A 16,473-nucleotide genomic window follows, 5' to 3' on the forward strand; every position below is an offset into this window, starting at 1 on the left:
GTTACAGCACACAGTGCACAACCAGAGTTTTCGATATAATAAAGGAACTGTTTAGCACAAGTGTATAATTTCAATCACCATGTCAAGAAATACAATTTGTCCGGTTAGCGCGGTGGTTAGCGCACTCGCTTCTCAACTAGGCGACCCGGGTTCGATTCCCGGCTTGGGCGCATGTGAGTTTGAAACCGGACAATTGGGTTTTCTCCGGGTTGTCCGGTTTCCCTCACAACACAAGACCACACCCTCGCGTATAATCGTGCCAACGAGAGTGATTGATATAATGTTGTAATAACTTGTTTCACAATCGTTGTAAAATAAATATGTTTAGACTAGACTAATACAAGCCAATTTTTCCACTTGTCATTTCTACACAAGCGTCAATTTCAGCTACACATTAACCCCTATGTGTTTAATCATGTTAGCTTGTCTTGGAAGTTGCTGTAGTTTGGGTCATTTGGAAGAATGTATTCAATTTTGCCTATAGAGACGTGAAGAAGTATTAAGTGTTAGACATAATTACTGACTACTGGTAAAACTTAATATTAACTTAAATAAAAAAATATGCTGTTTTTTTATGAGTAACATTTACTTTTTTAAGACATATGACAGGTGTTAATGAAAATGATATGCTTAAACAACTGTTTTATTTGGAATGTAAATGTAACCTATACAGCATTAAATATTAATCTGGCCGTTTCATAGGCGAGTTATATTTAGGGGTATGCTTTACTAAGCGTATGGATATTGATTTTAAAATGTCAGATTTATTGGGTTCGCATTTTTTAAACAAAAACACACACTCTTATTATTCATTTTTAAAGCTTTGTATACACCATGGAAAATGGAAAATACAAACGAAACTTGAAAAAATACATCACATTGGCGAAACTGAATCTCCGAATGTTAAATTTACTTCAATTTTGTTCATATCATCATGAACACATTCTGAGGCGTTTAAAATGCATTTTCGTATAACTGATTGCGATTTGTTTTTGCAATGTTTCAATCTAGAAAATTGCTTAGTTTTGTGTTCATCTGGCATTGTCTTCATACCGTGACCGGTGAAAGAACATTTTTTGACCCACATAAAATCACGACAATGGTCGCTGTCCTTGAGTGGCTCCTTTTCTGTAAAATATTGACCCCCCCCCCCACACACACACCAAATAATAACATGACTCCCAACAATCGTTACTGTAAATAGGTATTTAATCCCACCGAACAGAACCGACTTGGTCATTTAATATGTGTGCTCTTAAGTCTTTGACAGGTGGTAATGCTGCAGCTATTGCTGTTGATACTACCACTACTGCTTCTGCTATTGCCACTGTCAACAGCAACGCCATAACACCACCGTCACCACCGCCACAACCACCACCACCACCGATGATAATGATGGTGATGATGATGATAATACCCATCAAAACTACTACCGCTCCTGCTGAATTATTATTGTTGTTGTTGCCACTTCTACAACAACAGCTACTACTATTCCTTCTACTAACTATCATATAACTACTACTGATGCTGCAAATCTCGCGTTAATCGACTATATGTTGCTGTGAATGAAAAAACTAAGCTTCTTGTATCAATGCGAAGACCCTTCATTTAATATCTATTTATAATGAGCGCAAAGTACAATGAACCCTTAAAGGGACTGTAAATCAGATTCGCACCAAAAAACGTTTTTTTTCTGTAACGAATCTCAGGACAATTATGTAATGGAATGTGTTCCGCTTTGATATCATAATTGTAAAACAAGTACCAAAATGTAAAAAAATGTGTCGGAGACCTGGTTCGAACCCGTGTCGCCGAAATTGCAGTCCAGCGTCGTATCCACTGAGCTACGACGGCTTACTCTATTAATTACATAATTAAGCTATACACGTACCTCGGTAATTTCACGTGATAACACCGACTAGCAAATCACGCATTAGGAATGAATTCTACCTGACATACCCAGTACTCTTTTTAATGGAAAAATACGAAATAACTGCTAAACTTAAATAAATTGTAAACTATGTGGTACTTCAGTTAGGAAGTTTCAATGCATTGTACAAATTGATGCCAAGTTTATGTCAGTTTTCGACAATTTCCTCTTTTTTTCCCCGCTATTTTATCATACGGAGTACAGCCCCTTTAAGCAGATTTTCGACATCCACAGATAAACGACTCCCCGGTATCATTTTATTAAATATACATGAGTCATAACATTTTGAGCCGGTAGTCGATAAGTTTGACTGGGGCTCGTGATTCTATTTGGGTCAAAATACCTCCTCACGCCAAATCAAGTTTGTTAAATTAAACGACTTGATTACGGCATTGTTCTATAAGAGGCTATTAGGATTTGGCCGGCGTGAGGAAGATATTTAGCTGTTGGGGAACTAAGAAATATAGTTAGTACATTTGTACTTGATGTTTTCAATCTTTAAACATAATTCAAGAGTGTGGTTTAGATAGTTAAATATTGTTATCACGGAGATTGTTCATAAACAATATCAATGATGTAATGCTTAGCTTAGTTAATTAATAATTATACTTTTTTATAGTTAAGAAAATCATGTCAATACTTAATAATAAACTATTATTGAAATTTTTGTTTTATTTTTGACAAGTGTCGTAATAAACAAAATGAGACGAAGCGTTAAACCTAAGAAACATGCACTATAGAAAGATTTTTCCGAAAAATGACCAAAATCATTGCTCCACTGAATTTCATGCTGGTCGTAATGGCCAATAAATGAAATGAATTAGCTGTTACAGCAGATAACTGATAAACTACATGGAGAACCAAGTCAGCCCTTTAACCCTTAGCACAAAACCACTGAATTGAACAAAATGCATATGCTGCTAAAATCCAGGTATATGCTGGCATACAGGGGTTTCCTTCTTAATCGAAAATTGGATAGGATTTCTTGGCATGCATACCTTTAATAATATGCTACGCTCACTCCGCACAATATTAATCATTAAATGTTATTTCATGTCATCTATTACATTATGCTCTGCGACTGTTTCACAAGTAAGAAATAACTAAAGGCCAAAGCGTTTGGTGTCAGTTCCAGTACGGTTTATGAGGGAAAATGGGATACCTGGCCCCAGTGTCACGAACATACTTAAGTCTTGTTTCAACTGAGAACAGTATTTTAAATCTTATACATGAAGTTAAAGGAATAATTTGAAGTATATATAATCTCACATAAAGACGTTTTTAATGTCGTGTTAGTTACGAATGAGTGAGATCGCTGCATTAATATACAGCACATTAAACACGCCATTACTCTATTATTTAGCGGTTATTGAGCGGAATAAGTTATTTGGCCTTTTTGTAACGCAGTCCCAAGCTGCGTTTTCATAGGATCATAATATACATCAAGTTTCATCACAAAACAAACCTTTTTTTATCGTAAATATAAGCGACCCTGACCTAACAAAACCTAAATACAACCTTCAATACTTCTGCACAATGGCTTGTTTTTTCATATACATCATCATCATCATCATCATCATCATCATCATCATCATCGATAAAAATGTAAATCATTTCGAACTCAAGGTGTTGAGCTGAAAATCTTTTTATCTATTCTAAACCAATGACAATGGTAAGAACTAAAACTAATGTCCCAAACTTCACGCTCCTATAATCTTGTCTTGCACTAGATATGCTTATCTAATAACTAAATAGAAAAATGTTAACGAATATCACATCCATATTCTGTTTTCTATTCAAGGAAGACTTCCTTTGCGGAGATACTCATTGTGAATCTGGATACACATGTAAGCACCTGCCCTCCAGTCCGGCATGTCACGTGACGTACTGCGGCGTGGAGCCACAGCGTCTGCCGTACGGTCACACGCTTGGGAACCTGAACTCTATCGGTAGCCGGAGACGGTACATGTGTGATTTTGGACCGGAATTCGACATACAGTCAACCATGATTCAATGCCGCAATGACGGCACGTGGACGAGTCCAGGAGATATAGCGTGCAATAAATTTAGAAACGCTGTCCAAAATGGTTACATCAACAATCATGTGACTCAGACCTTAACCGATATTGAGCTAACCTACTGTGCTCAGACATGTATAGATGCAAAATGGACTTGTCAATTTTTCATGTACTCCGAAGACATGAAGTCCTGTCATTATACACAGATTCGCTGGTACGGGTGGAACGACTTCCCCCAATATGACGTCAAACCAGGATGGACGATAGTACAGAAGCTTTTCCCGGTGTATATTGCCAGGAGTCGGTATAACATGCGGTACAACATGGCTAAACTAACAGCAATCGAACGATGCCAAGAGCTTGGAACGGAAATTGCAATGTTACAAGACTTGACGGACGCGTACAATGACGGTTACTATGCGTGTAACTGTGGCTACGTCAGTGACCAGGAGCACCCGATATACTACATGCCTTGGGTCATTGACGGATGTGGTAATAAAAAGGGCCTTATCGTATGTGCGTGGCAAACCGAAGCAGATGTTTATTGTAAAAACCAAGATTTCATTTGAATGAAAAAAAATAATATTGCTTTGTCGTTAGTATACGATTACAGTGTGTATACGCGACCACTAATAGCACTACAACTGCTCTCCGTACCAGCTCTACCACTGCTCTGTGTACCGATTCTACCATTGCTCTGTGTACCGGCTCTACCATTGCTCTTTGTACCGGCTCTACCTCTGCTCTGTGTACTAGCTCTACAACTGCTCTGTGTACCGGCTCTACCACTGCTCTGTGTACTGGCTTTACCACTGCTCTGTGTACCGGCTCTACCACTGCTCTGTGTACCGGCTCTACCACTGCTTTGTGTACCGGCTCTACCACTGCTCTGTGCACTAGCTCTACCACTGCTCTGTGTACCGGCTCTACCACTGCTCTGTGTACTAGCTTTACCACTGCTCTGTGTACCGGCTCTACCACTGCTCTGTGTACCGGCTCTACCACTGCTCTGTGTACCGGCTCTACCACTGCTCTATGTACCGGTTCTACCATTGCTCTGTGTACCGGCTCTACCACTGCTCTGTGCAGTAGCTCTACCACTGCTCTGTGTACCGGCTCTACCACTGCTCTGTGTACTGGCTCTACCACTGCTCTGTGTACCGGCTCTACCACTGCTCTGTGTACTGGCTCTACCACTGCTCTGTGTACCGGCTCTACCACTGCTCTGTGTACCGGCTTTACCACTGCTCTGTGTACCGGCTCTACCACTGCTCTGTGTACCGGCTCTACCACTGCTCTGTGTACTGGCTTTACCACTGCTCTGTGTACCGGCTCTACCACTGCTCTGTGTACTGGCTTTACCACTGCTCTGTGTACCGGCTCTACCACTGCTCTGTGTACCAGCTCTGACACAGCTTCATGTACCAACTGTACCATTGCTCTCCGTACCACCTTTACAAATGGTCTCCGTACCGGCTCTACCACTGTTCTCCGTATAAGCTCTATCACGGCTCTTCTTACTAGCTCTTCCAGCTCTTTCACTGCTCTCCTTACCAGGCAGCTATACCATTGCTTTCCATTCTAGCTCGATAACTGCCCTTCATACCGGCTCTTCCACTGCTTTCCGTACCAGCTCTTCCACTGATCTCCGAACCAGCTATAACACTGCTCTTGATATCAGCGCTATCACTGCTTTCTATGCCAGCTCTATCAGTGCTCTCGGTACGAGTTCTACCAGTACTTTCCGTATCAATTTCAAAATCGTACGTTGAAATCGTATTATGTTTGCGCTCCCTAGGGACGACATTTTTTTACTTTATGAAATGCAGATATGGATCATGAAACCGCTTTTAGAATGATAAGGCTATAAAGGAATGACAGCTTATTAAATTTAGGTTCAGAACTTACAATTAACACCTTATTTCGCGCTTCACGTTCTATTCATTATAAAGGTTTTCGAAAATTTGCGTAGTATTCAACCGTTTCACATATCGTTATGTGCTTTTTTTGAGTGTGTTGAGTCCGAAGCACTCAATAGAACGACAGAACGTAACCGGAAACAGTTTGTCATATGGCGTCATAAAATAGCGGGAAAAAATAAATAACTTTATAGTTGAGTTGATTTTTAACATAAAATTGAAACGCTAATGACAAGAGTATTTTAACATATAATAACTTAACTCTTTCAACATGTTCATCTAAGGTTGGTCTGTTGACACAATAAAACGAAAACAGATTAACAATTTTAAATTTACAAGTATATTTTATACGGGATCTTTGGGTCGGAGCATATCCGTATATGTCGCGTTCATCGGATAATAATCGCATTTGCAGAACTGCCGTTCATTTAAGGAATGGAAGTTGAGGTGTAAATATTATTGATTGAACACACTTCTGTAATAAAGTTAGGACTTATTTCGCTAGCAAAAACGTTTTGAGAACGCCCCCAAAATATTTGGTTACCGTAGGCCAAATGGGAATGACATATGAATAAGTAATACTGGTTAAACTCAGGAAAGTTGTCAACTGCGTGCACGTTAAAGAACGAATGGGTTTATTCGGAAAGAGCACGTGGCGTCATTTCGTTTCGCGCACCGTTTGTAATAAGGGTTAATACTTTGTCGTAACAATACGTTTAACTGTTATAACTGAATCACCGTAGGTTATTTTCCACACCGTCGACCACAATGATCACAAGTACATGGCGACACTCGAAGATATAATTATCTATAACACATTTAAAGAGATTTGGTTAGTGGTCACCAAGCCGGACATGTGGGTTATAACACCGGGTACTCCGGTTTTCCCCACAACACAAGACCACACTTTCGCGCAACATCGTGCCAACGAGAGTGACTAAGTATAACTTTCTTCACAATCGTTGTAAAAATATGATGTTTAAACTAAAAGAGCTTTTTAATATAGAGACATACATGTATTACTTTTTGTTGTAAGAATTTAGCGTAAAAAGAAATTATGATTTTAATTAAAGTTCATTGAGACCGGTTATATTAAAACCATTTATTTAGTACATTTACACAACACAACCCTCCATTTTCCCATAGTCCATAACGGCCCGAATAAAGTGCATACATATATACATGTATAGGAGGGCTGTTCGACAGGTTTATAGACTATACTAATATATTTTTACGGAAGGTCAGTTTACCAAAACGAAATAAAACAATAATTTTCTATGGAAGGTCAGTTTACCAAAACGAAATAAAACATTATTTTTATGAGCAAAATACCTAACATTTATTATGTTTAATTTCTGCAAGGCAAAGTTTTTACTTAAAAAGTCTAAGATATTTTTAACAGCCCTCCAATATACGTCATCACCATTGGCTGCATATTGTATTTGTTGATCTTAATACATGAACTGCATCCCTTATTCATCTTGTTTGTATCAAAACAGTTCATCCACTGCTTGAACTACTGTGACGTCGCTCCCTTCTTTCCTGAAAACATGGGATTTAAAGATGCACTCTTACTCCCAAATAAGACTTACCACAATTAATACATTTTTTTTTAATATTCCAAAAAAGATGAATACATGTCAAAACAATGGTTCTTATGAGTGTTAGCGAGTATAATTTGAAAGAAAGGCGCAGAAAACACGGTGTTTTTACCTTATGAGACTATAGTAGATCACAGTAAATCTTTTAGCATTCACCAATCATTTAATAGTTTTGCTTTTCAGCTATTGAATACACGGTAACAGTTTTGCTATTAGTAATAATATTTTACATTAATAAATTATTTTGTAAGTAGTAGGTTTATCACTCAAAAATTATGTTTGTTATAGATGTGTATGTATTTATGTTGAATAAGAGTGTCACTTTAATAAATATATGTTGAAAAAGTACTGTACATTGAATCGTTTACTGAGAAACAGTTAAGCAACAAAATTTGCTCATTTAATGAGCTTTACTGGTATTTGCTCAACTTTTAAATTCCTGCGCGGATTATATACTATAATATGTCGAAATAGGTATGTTTAAAGTAAATTAGCTACGTATTTTCGATATTACGTATAGTCTGAAAACAAGGTTAAATGCAATGTTGTTAGACATTATATAATATTCTGATGAGACATTAACCTTTTCCCTCTTCCGGTCACGCCTTTCTTTGTGGTGTTTCTTTTTCTGAAATGTAATTTCATAACAAACGTATGTTCGTACTGTATAGATAAAATATACTTCATGTAAAGCATGTGATCAAATAAAAATTATGAAACGTGGAGATCGCCAAAACTAATTATTTACCTTACTTTTGAATGACATGCAATTATCTGTAATCGAACAAATTACCTAAAAAGAAAAGCTTCCAAACTCTTCACATTATACCTGTTTATAACGCTGATTACACCTCAGACAAGTGTTCATACTCCAAGTAGTAGAACGCGCTCATTTAAATTATCAATTGAAATATGGAAACTTATTTAGTACATCACTTTAAAGAATAAGTGTTTCCAAGAGATATAATAATTCCAAATTTTCTACTTCAGTTAAAATCTGAACTCATTTCTGTAAAAGAGCGACCTAAAAGTTATGTGTCCCGGTGTGACCAAAGTTTCATTTAAATATTTTGAGTTATGCCCCAGGTTAAAGGTGTTTCTCGCCGACGCCGACACCAAGAATATGGCGGTAAACTGACCCTAAATAAAAGATCACATGACCACATTACTCAGGCATACCCTATGTCTAACATCGTCGTCACTACTGGAATCTAAACTTGAACTTGAGCTGCTGTATCGCTTTGTCTTCTTCTTTCTCTTTTTCTCTTTTTTCTTCTTCTCCTTCTTGTTCTTTTTGCTCTGTGTTCAATAGATCGTCCATTAAATCATTGCTCTGTGTTTAATGGATCGGCACTATACTGATGTACTAACTATGTGCATTAGCTATAAACATACTTTGATTTTTAAATGATGTTTTTTTTTAATAAAAAAATAATTGATGCTTCATATACTTTACTTTCAACTTAAAAGCAGTTCCATGATCTGGTTTACAAGGTAAACAACTGTTTCTTAATATTTTATATCTAGTCTATATATCACACTACCTTTTTCTTTGGTGACGATTCTGTATCTTTCTTGTGAACATTTGAAGTCCCCACTTCGTGCATATAGTCGTCCAGGTCAGGTATCAACTCGTACGATGCGTCCCCGGTCTTAAAACAGTCTTGGGCTAAATGACCTGTTATTTAACAGATGTGTCTTTTCTTATAATTATACAGTTTGTTGTTGTTTGAAATGACTACTGATTTCAATTCACCGGTAGTATATAACTATCATTAAAACAAGTAGTATGAATAATTATGTAAAATTAAATGTTGAGCTTCATATAATACAGTCAAAACTTCAGGAACAAGCCCAGTCGCCGAAAAAATAACGATGAATCTGTTTAAAGGCACAATGTCAAAGACCAACATACACTTAACTAGAGACACAATATGCTAAAAACAAACAGGGACAAAGAACAAACAAAACAACAATGGCACACCGCGCATGCGTCGAACTATGGGGGTCATCATACTAACAAGAGTATAATCTAAAATCAAGAATTTCAGTTAATATTTAAACCTCTTATGAATTCTACCTTGGATCAACAACTAATCCTACTCCCAGACTCTAGTAGCAAAATCCAATGAACTTTGCACAGACTGATCATTTAAACTCTTAGTTTCGAAATACATACCATAACTACTGAGAAATGATCATTAGAATACGCGATCGTACAATACGTGAGTTGATACGATTTACCTTATATATTTATCCCTTCAATTCAAAACCATCATCGGCACCCCAGCGTATCATAACCTATATGATACCCTGGGCAAATCAGCTGTAAAATCTGTACTTATGAATTATTAATTAGGTGAAATCCAGCCACTTGATAGGTCGCATGAGACACACCTCATGCGGTGCGGAAATGGCCGAGAAGTTACGGATGTAATCTCGGTTCGAATAATCCAATGAGATCACGGCTTACAAATCGTTTAAGGCAGGATATTGTTAAATATGCCGATAACTCGTCACAAAGGAGATTCTTTCCTCTTTGTTATCGGTTATTTCATTGGTCGGAAAATGCTTATGAATATTCAAGATTTACGAAGTTCCTCTTGCCAATTTGCCCACGGTATCATATAGGTTATAATATGCTGGGGTGCCGAGGATGTTTAAAACCGACTCTGGCGACAAGTCTTACCCGTGCCCCCACATTTCTTGCACGTAGTATCGAGTACAGCATCCAGGACAATCTTCTCTCGCCCTGGTCGGTTTCCAAACTGTTTACGCCTCTGCTCATCCTGACTGGAAAACAGGAGAGTAATAAATAGTGCTGATGCTATTGTTTATATTCACAATATTTGCGATAACTCAATGATCGACCGCGTTATAAAGTGTAATTGTATATTATATGATTTATCTAGTACTTGAGTTTTATCAGGAAGGTTTTATGAAGCTCGGACTGGTGATACATTATCGAGAGTTCTATGTACCGACCGGAAGTCAATCGATCGAGATTATTTGAGTTTTGATAATAAACACTGTTTCAATACGATCACATAAAGGCTAGGAGTAGTGATTATTAAAAGTCTTAAGTCTGGTTTTAGACTCAAGACTCAATATGGCAAAACTTCATTACATTGTATTTTCCTTCTATCGAGGCATTGATGGTGAACATTGCTGAAATTTGATACTATTTGAATGTTTTAATATTATTTATATATCTGTTTGTAAAATGAATGGAATAAATATGATTTTTTTGTTCCTTAATAAAACTGCTTTTCTGCATCTGAGTCTAGACTTGGACTTGAGACTGTTCGAAATCATGGCCCCAAGCATAGCATAACGCCAGCACTCGTCTGTTCATTATAGTTCATTTACACTCGAAAAAGGGAAATAACTCTTCATATATTTATGCCAAAGTTACGGGTTTTGCTTCACATGCGCGTATGGACTTTGGAAACATGTGGACTATCCTGAACGGGTTTGCAAAGATAAAGGTTTTGCACAACGATATTGTCGACGACACCACCGACAACGACATAGCCGACGACGACGCCTTAAACGACATTGCTGACGACGTCTAAGCCAACGACACAAATGGTAAGACAACACCTCGTTTATCTATCTGTGAACAACAGCAGAGCTAAACACCTATATTTGTATTATTCAACATTAAATGATCTGTTACATCGAAACTTGTTATGCAATTTACCTAAGCTCTATGTTATTTGGATCTTGATCCTGGCCGGTAGTTTGGTTGACACTTTTCATTGCAAGTCCTATCTTATCACCATCTTCCTATAGTATAAAGAAGACCACCAAATAGTCAAAACTCATAATATAAATGTATGATAAAGAATACATTTTGTCAATATATTCAAGACTTATTATAACATTATTATTCGATTATAAAAATAAATTACAAAAACAAATTGTGGTCCATGGTAAAAATGATACTTTTTCCCACTGTCGCAAAACTTAATCTTTACTCTGGCATACCGTATATAACATCGTTTAATTTCCATGTGGCTTTGAAACATGTATAGACTATAGATATACACATAAAGATACCTTGATTTAACATGGATACCGTACATTACATACTTACTTGAATTGATATGACTTTACAGTAAACATATTCCCCTCTTGCAAACATGTCACTAGGGTCGTCCACCCTACTTTTCGATATCTGCGATTTGTGTACTAAGCCTGAAACGCATAGCAAACACAAAGTAAGAGCTGAAAGAGCATGTAATTCATAGTAGGCATATTTTAGAAGGTACATAGTTCTTTTTATGCATTATTTTTATAAACCTTTTCACTGACTAACATGCTATGGAAGACATTTATCAAACCATTAACATTTTTACAACAAACTGATGGTGTTAGTCTGAAGAGTTTGTATACAAAAGCTTGATCATCTACCATTATGTCTTACCTCAGAAAAGAATAAGGAAAAATGTTACCTTGTCTGTCTGTTCCTGGAATTTTGACAAATATCCCATACTCTTTCACAGACGCAACCTGAAAGTAATTTATAAACCTTATGCAAAAATGTTAGCAGTCATATAAATATTGTAATTTTGACAGGTATCAAAATTTTATTATAAGTTTAATGGCTATCAATTTTATCGACTTTAGAGATTGACACACAAAAGTATATTTGCTATAGAGTATGACAAGTTTCAGGCATGGCAATAGTACTGAAAGTCATACACCTGACCACAACGAACAAGTTTTTCATCATAAATTTCAAAAGTTTAATATCTTATATTAGTTTGTGCATAAATTCAACATATTATATAGTAGTGTAATTGTCTTAAAATAACGCTAAATTTATATTAATGTTTAACAATGTCTGCGTGAAATCGGCTTGTACTATATACATGTGTTCAAGTACATATTATCAAGAAATTTTACCAGTTTGATGACTGATGTCTTTTAAACACATATGTGTGAAACTAGTTCTGTAAATATGATACTTCAAACATGTTTAACTCATATTTGTCATTTAGAATAACATTTAACCTCAAAAGTCCTAGCCACTGTTTTCAGGAGTTCAATCACATACACACGTATGGTACGGTGGTGTACGGCTTTTAAGTAATAGCCTATGAATTATCTTAGCTATCCTGGTTACATTTATAATCACAGTCGAATAAAAGATTAAAGAGCTTGTAGTAACATTATAGTTTTCATCAAAACCTTTATGTCAAGTTATCTGCAGATGGGAACAGATGAAAAACCGACTATCCGATAACCCGTACACTATTTTTCTCACCTCACAATGAAATACTTTAAACATAGGTGGCACGGGTCCCTCATTCCTTCGTTTTTTAATCGGACCTTCTTCATTATCTTGACGCCTTTCTGGTGGACGTTTTGACATTTTATCGGAATTTCAGATCGATTGACAATCACCACACTTTATTGTTTACAATTTTGAAAATGACAAAAGTTTAGACAAGGGAAATAACTGGTAACAAAATGGGATAAAAGCATCAAAGGGAAACAACCATAAAAGTCACAATAGGAATTACTATATATATATATATATATATATATATATATATATATATATATAAGTGGAAAAAACATAATCCAGTTATATATATTTTTTCATTAAGTATTTATCTTGATGAATGTTGCATAAACTTAAAAAAACAACAAAAGGAAAGTTTAAGTTACTCTTTTAACAATGTAAACGTCTATGAAAATGAAGAAATGTAACCGTAGAATTCAGTTAATGTTTATTGAAAATCAATGGAAATGTACAATCATATAGAAAATGGTAAAACATGCTATAATCTTACAGTTCCTGTATTTTGTAAATGTATATCAGCAAAATATGGTTTTGAATATTGACTTTTACAGGGGCAATCGAAAATATTGTTTATGTTACAGTAATATGCTCATTACCAGGTATAGTTATGAAAAGTAATTGGACGGCGATACTTTCTGGCTCAAAACTTGTGGCCAGGGCACGCGGGATAAGTTATGTTTTACGTTTTTGGGACATACAAATGAAAATGGAGCGAGCGGACGAACTAAAATAAAATAAGAACGGGGAAGAAGTGTTAACGGTCATTATTGTTTTATTTACAAATGGCAAATTATGCGTCCAAATACATCAAGCGAAAGATATTCAGCCACGGTATTTTTCAAATGATATATAGTTGTGCATAAATGCAACTTTATAACACAATATAAACAATTTCTTGAAAGTGCTTACGTCTTTTTTAACAGGGTTAAGCTAAGCTCACTATTGTTGTGTTTCTATAATATAAACGAATATTACTTCTCTAAGAATTTTTAGGCGTTATAGAGAAAATATAATTATAATAATTGCAAAAATCCGTTTTTCATTTATTAAAATCGATCTTAAGAATGAATTTTGGCTAATTGAAATAAGCTTCTATAGCCCGTTAAGCTTAAAAAGTTTCGAGCAATTGGGACCTGAGTTAACGAATTGCCCCATTGTCAATGACGTCACGAGTTGATCACGTGATCACAGCGAAATCCTAAATGACACGGCGTTGCTAAGGACGTCATTTATTGCATCGGGTCCAAACTACTCGACAGCATTTTTCATAATATTTTAATATTATTGCATAAAAAACTTGAGCAAACGATGGGGAAACTTCGGGAGTGTTTCCGCACATGTTTCCGCGAATGTTTCCGCGCATTCTTCAGAACGTGTGTAGTTTTCGATGATGAAGACAGTAACAATCACGCTGTTGTTCTGGTAAATAAAGCAATTTTGTCACTGAGTAAAGAAGCTTATAAATATATTACGAAATTCTCATGTGAATATCAAGTCAGTAACAATGTACATGTATTCGTTCTTAGTGGTACATCTAATTTAGTAATACGACGTGAACCACGTGTATATGTACCTCAGTACGAAGACCAGCCTTCACTTTAGTGTTATGTTGTGTTATAAGTAGGACATATCTATGTTTATTGTGGTATTTTCTCTTATTTCGTTTTGATTAAGATTGACTATGATATAAACTACTCTCAGGCTCTTTTTAAAGTCCAAGTCCTATTCTTATTTAAGATTTATTTCATTTCTTATTTCAGGATGAGACGCCGAAAAACAAGTCCTGGATTGACAAAGACATGACAGGGGTCACTATTGGAGGATACGTCATTCGACAAAAGATATGCTTTAGCAACTCTTACATTTACCTCGCCAAGACGAGGAGCGTATTTAAATCCCCAGCGTTTAAACTAGCCGCAAAAGTGAGCAGAAAAGATATTGCAGGCGATCAGCTCAGAGAGTACGAACATTTGAGGTCTCTCCGTCATGCAAACATCATCAAACCAATCGCTTATGTGTCCGCCCCTACCCTTGATGTTATGGTGATGGAGTATGTGAATGGTGGAAATATAGGGAAGTACCTTGATGATCATTTCAAGGATCTTACTATGAGGGTGAAATATGGAATTACATTCCAGGTTATTACTGCAATTAATTTTATTCACGAGAATGACATAGCTCACAACGACATTAAGTTGGAAAATATATGCATGACTGGAAAGGGGTTAATTAAAATAATTGACTTTGGGTCGGCCCTGAAAATATCAACATCGACTATTCAGGACGTCCGAAGAGTTCCGACGACCTTAGAATATCTACCGACAGAGTTTTTTGATAAACAATACACGAGGACAACTTTATACAACATACGAAATATGGATTCATACGCATGTGGCGTAACCATGTTCTATCTGCTTTTCAACAGATTTCCATATGGAAGTCGTGGAAACATGAACAGAAACCAATATGCACGAATGCTACGAAGAGTAAAGACTATTTATCTGGACCGCAATGAATGGCAAATGAAGGACTGTCTGTTCCTATTTGTAGCTAGGAAACTGTTAATACGCAATCCAAGAAGCAGAATAACAGTGAAATCAGCATTCGAACTTTTGTTTAAAAACACTTCTCCTTAAATAAATCTGCCATTCATGTGTACATTTGAATTAGATGTTGCATAATGCCTTTACGTTATTATATATACATTGATAAATAAACTGTAATATGCATTGTGTTTATATACCGATAGAACTTGCTTTACAAGATACAAGATACAATAATCTTTATTTAAAGTTGGTTATATGATGATAAGAAACATTTGCTAACGAGCTTATTTCCGACATGAATTTTACTTTTACATTTTTACATGAACTTACATAACTTCTAAAAACTTAACAATGGACTGGTGACCTGGGAATGAAAGCTTGAATATTTCAATAGGTTGTTTTCGCATTTTTTCATTTACAGGCATTGAGATTAATAAGAGCACTGTATAATTATTGTAATAACCTCAACTAGTTTTCCCAGTTGTACGGCCAGTAGGCACGCGCACGATTTCGCTAGTTGACATACCACTGTAAAACGGTTAGTTCTTTCAAGAGTACAAATTCAAGATAATTCTAGTATACATTTGAAACAGCACAGATTGTAAGTAACATTATTTATACGGGAAATACAGAAAAAAATATATAGTGAGATTTTCTGGAATTTGCAAATAATTACTGTGTTTAATTTGGCAATAAAATTACCAGAATAACTGTATTAAATAGTTTTTATGTTACAGTTTTACCTAAAGTATTTTGTGAAATGTGATTTTAGGGGTAAAATGTTTGAAAACCCAATGAAAATGAGATCTTCTTCAGTTTGCCTAAATCTTTGTCAAATTTTACAATACAATTACCAGACTTAGTCTAACTGTATTTGATAGCAGACATATTACAGTATGATACCTTAAGTATAGAAACAACGTTATTTTGTGAAATGTGATTTTAGGTAAAATGTTTGGAAAAATAATTGAAAATGAGAATTTCTGGAATTTGCCAATTATTTTGTCAAATTATGCAATGAAATTATTACAATTATTATATTTAAAACTGCACCCTCACAGATTGAAATCCAAATTTAATACAGACAAATTCCAGAAACTCTTACTTTTGTTCACATTTTCGACATTAAAACCCAAAAAGTTATA

General features: G+C 35.8%; 1 protein-coding gene across 1 annotated transcript; it reads right to left on the minus strand.

The window, feature by feature from the left end:
* Nucleotides 1-6,954: 6,954 nt before the first annotated feature.
* On the minus strand, nt 6,955-12,911 carry LOC128232484 (zinc finger CCHC domain-containing protein 17-like). The gene is made up of 9 exons (XM_052946058.1): nt 12,741-12,911; nt 11,926-11,983; nt 11,568-11,668; nt 11,172-11,257; nt 10,158-10,261; nt 9,013-9,146; nt 8,648-8,767; nt 8,052-8,096; nt 6,955-7,409 (listed from the first exon to the last, which is right to left on the minus strand). Exons 1-9 carry the CDS (start codon nt 12,846-12,848, stop codon nt 7,368-7,370), a joined length of 798 nt encoding a protein of 265 aa, XP_052802018.1. The 5' UTR covers nt 12,849-12,911; the 3' UTR covers nt 6,955-7,367.
* Between the last annotated feature and the right edge of the window lie 3,562 nt (nt 12,912-16,473).

Source organism: Mya arenaria, chromosome 4 (genome assembly GCF_026914265.1).
Source record: "Mya arenaria isolate MELC-2E11 chromosome 4, ASM2691426v1".
In the NCBI taxonomy this organism is placed as follows: Eukaryota; Metazoa; Mollusca; class Bivalvia; order Myida; family Myidae; genus Mya; species Mya arenaria.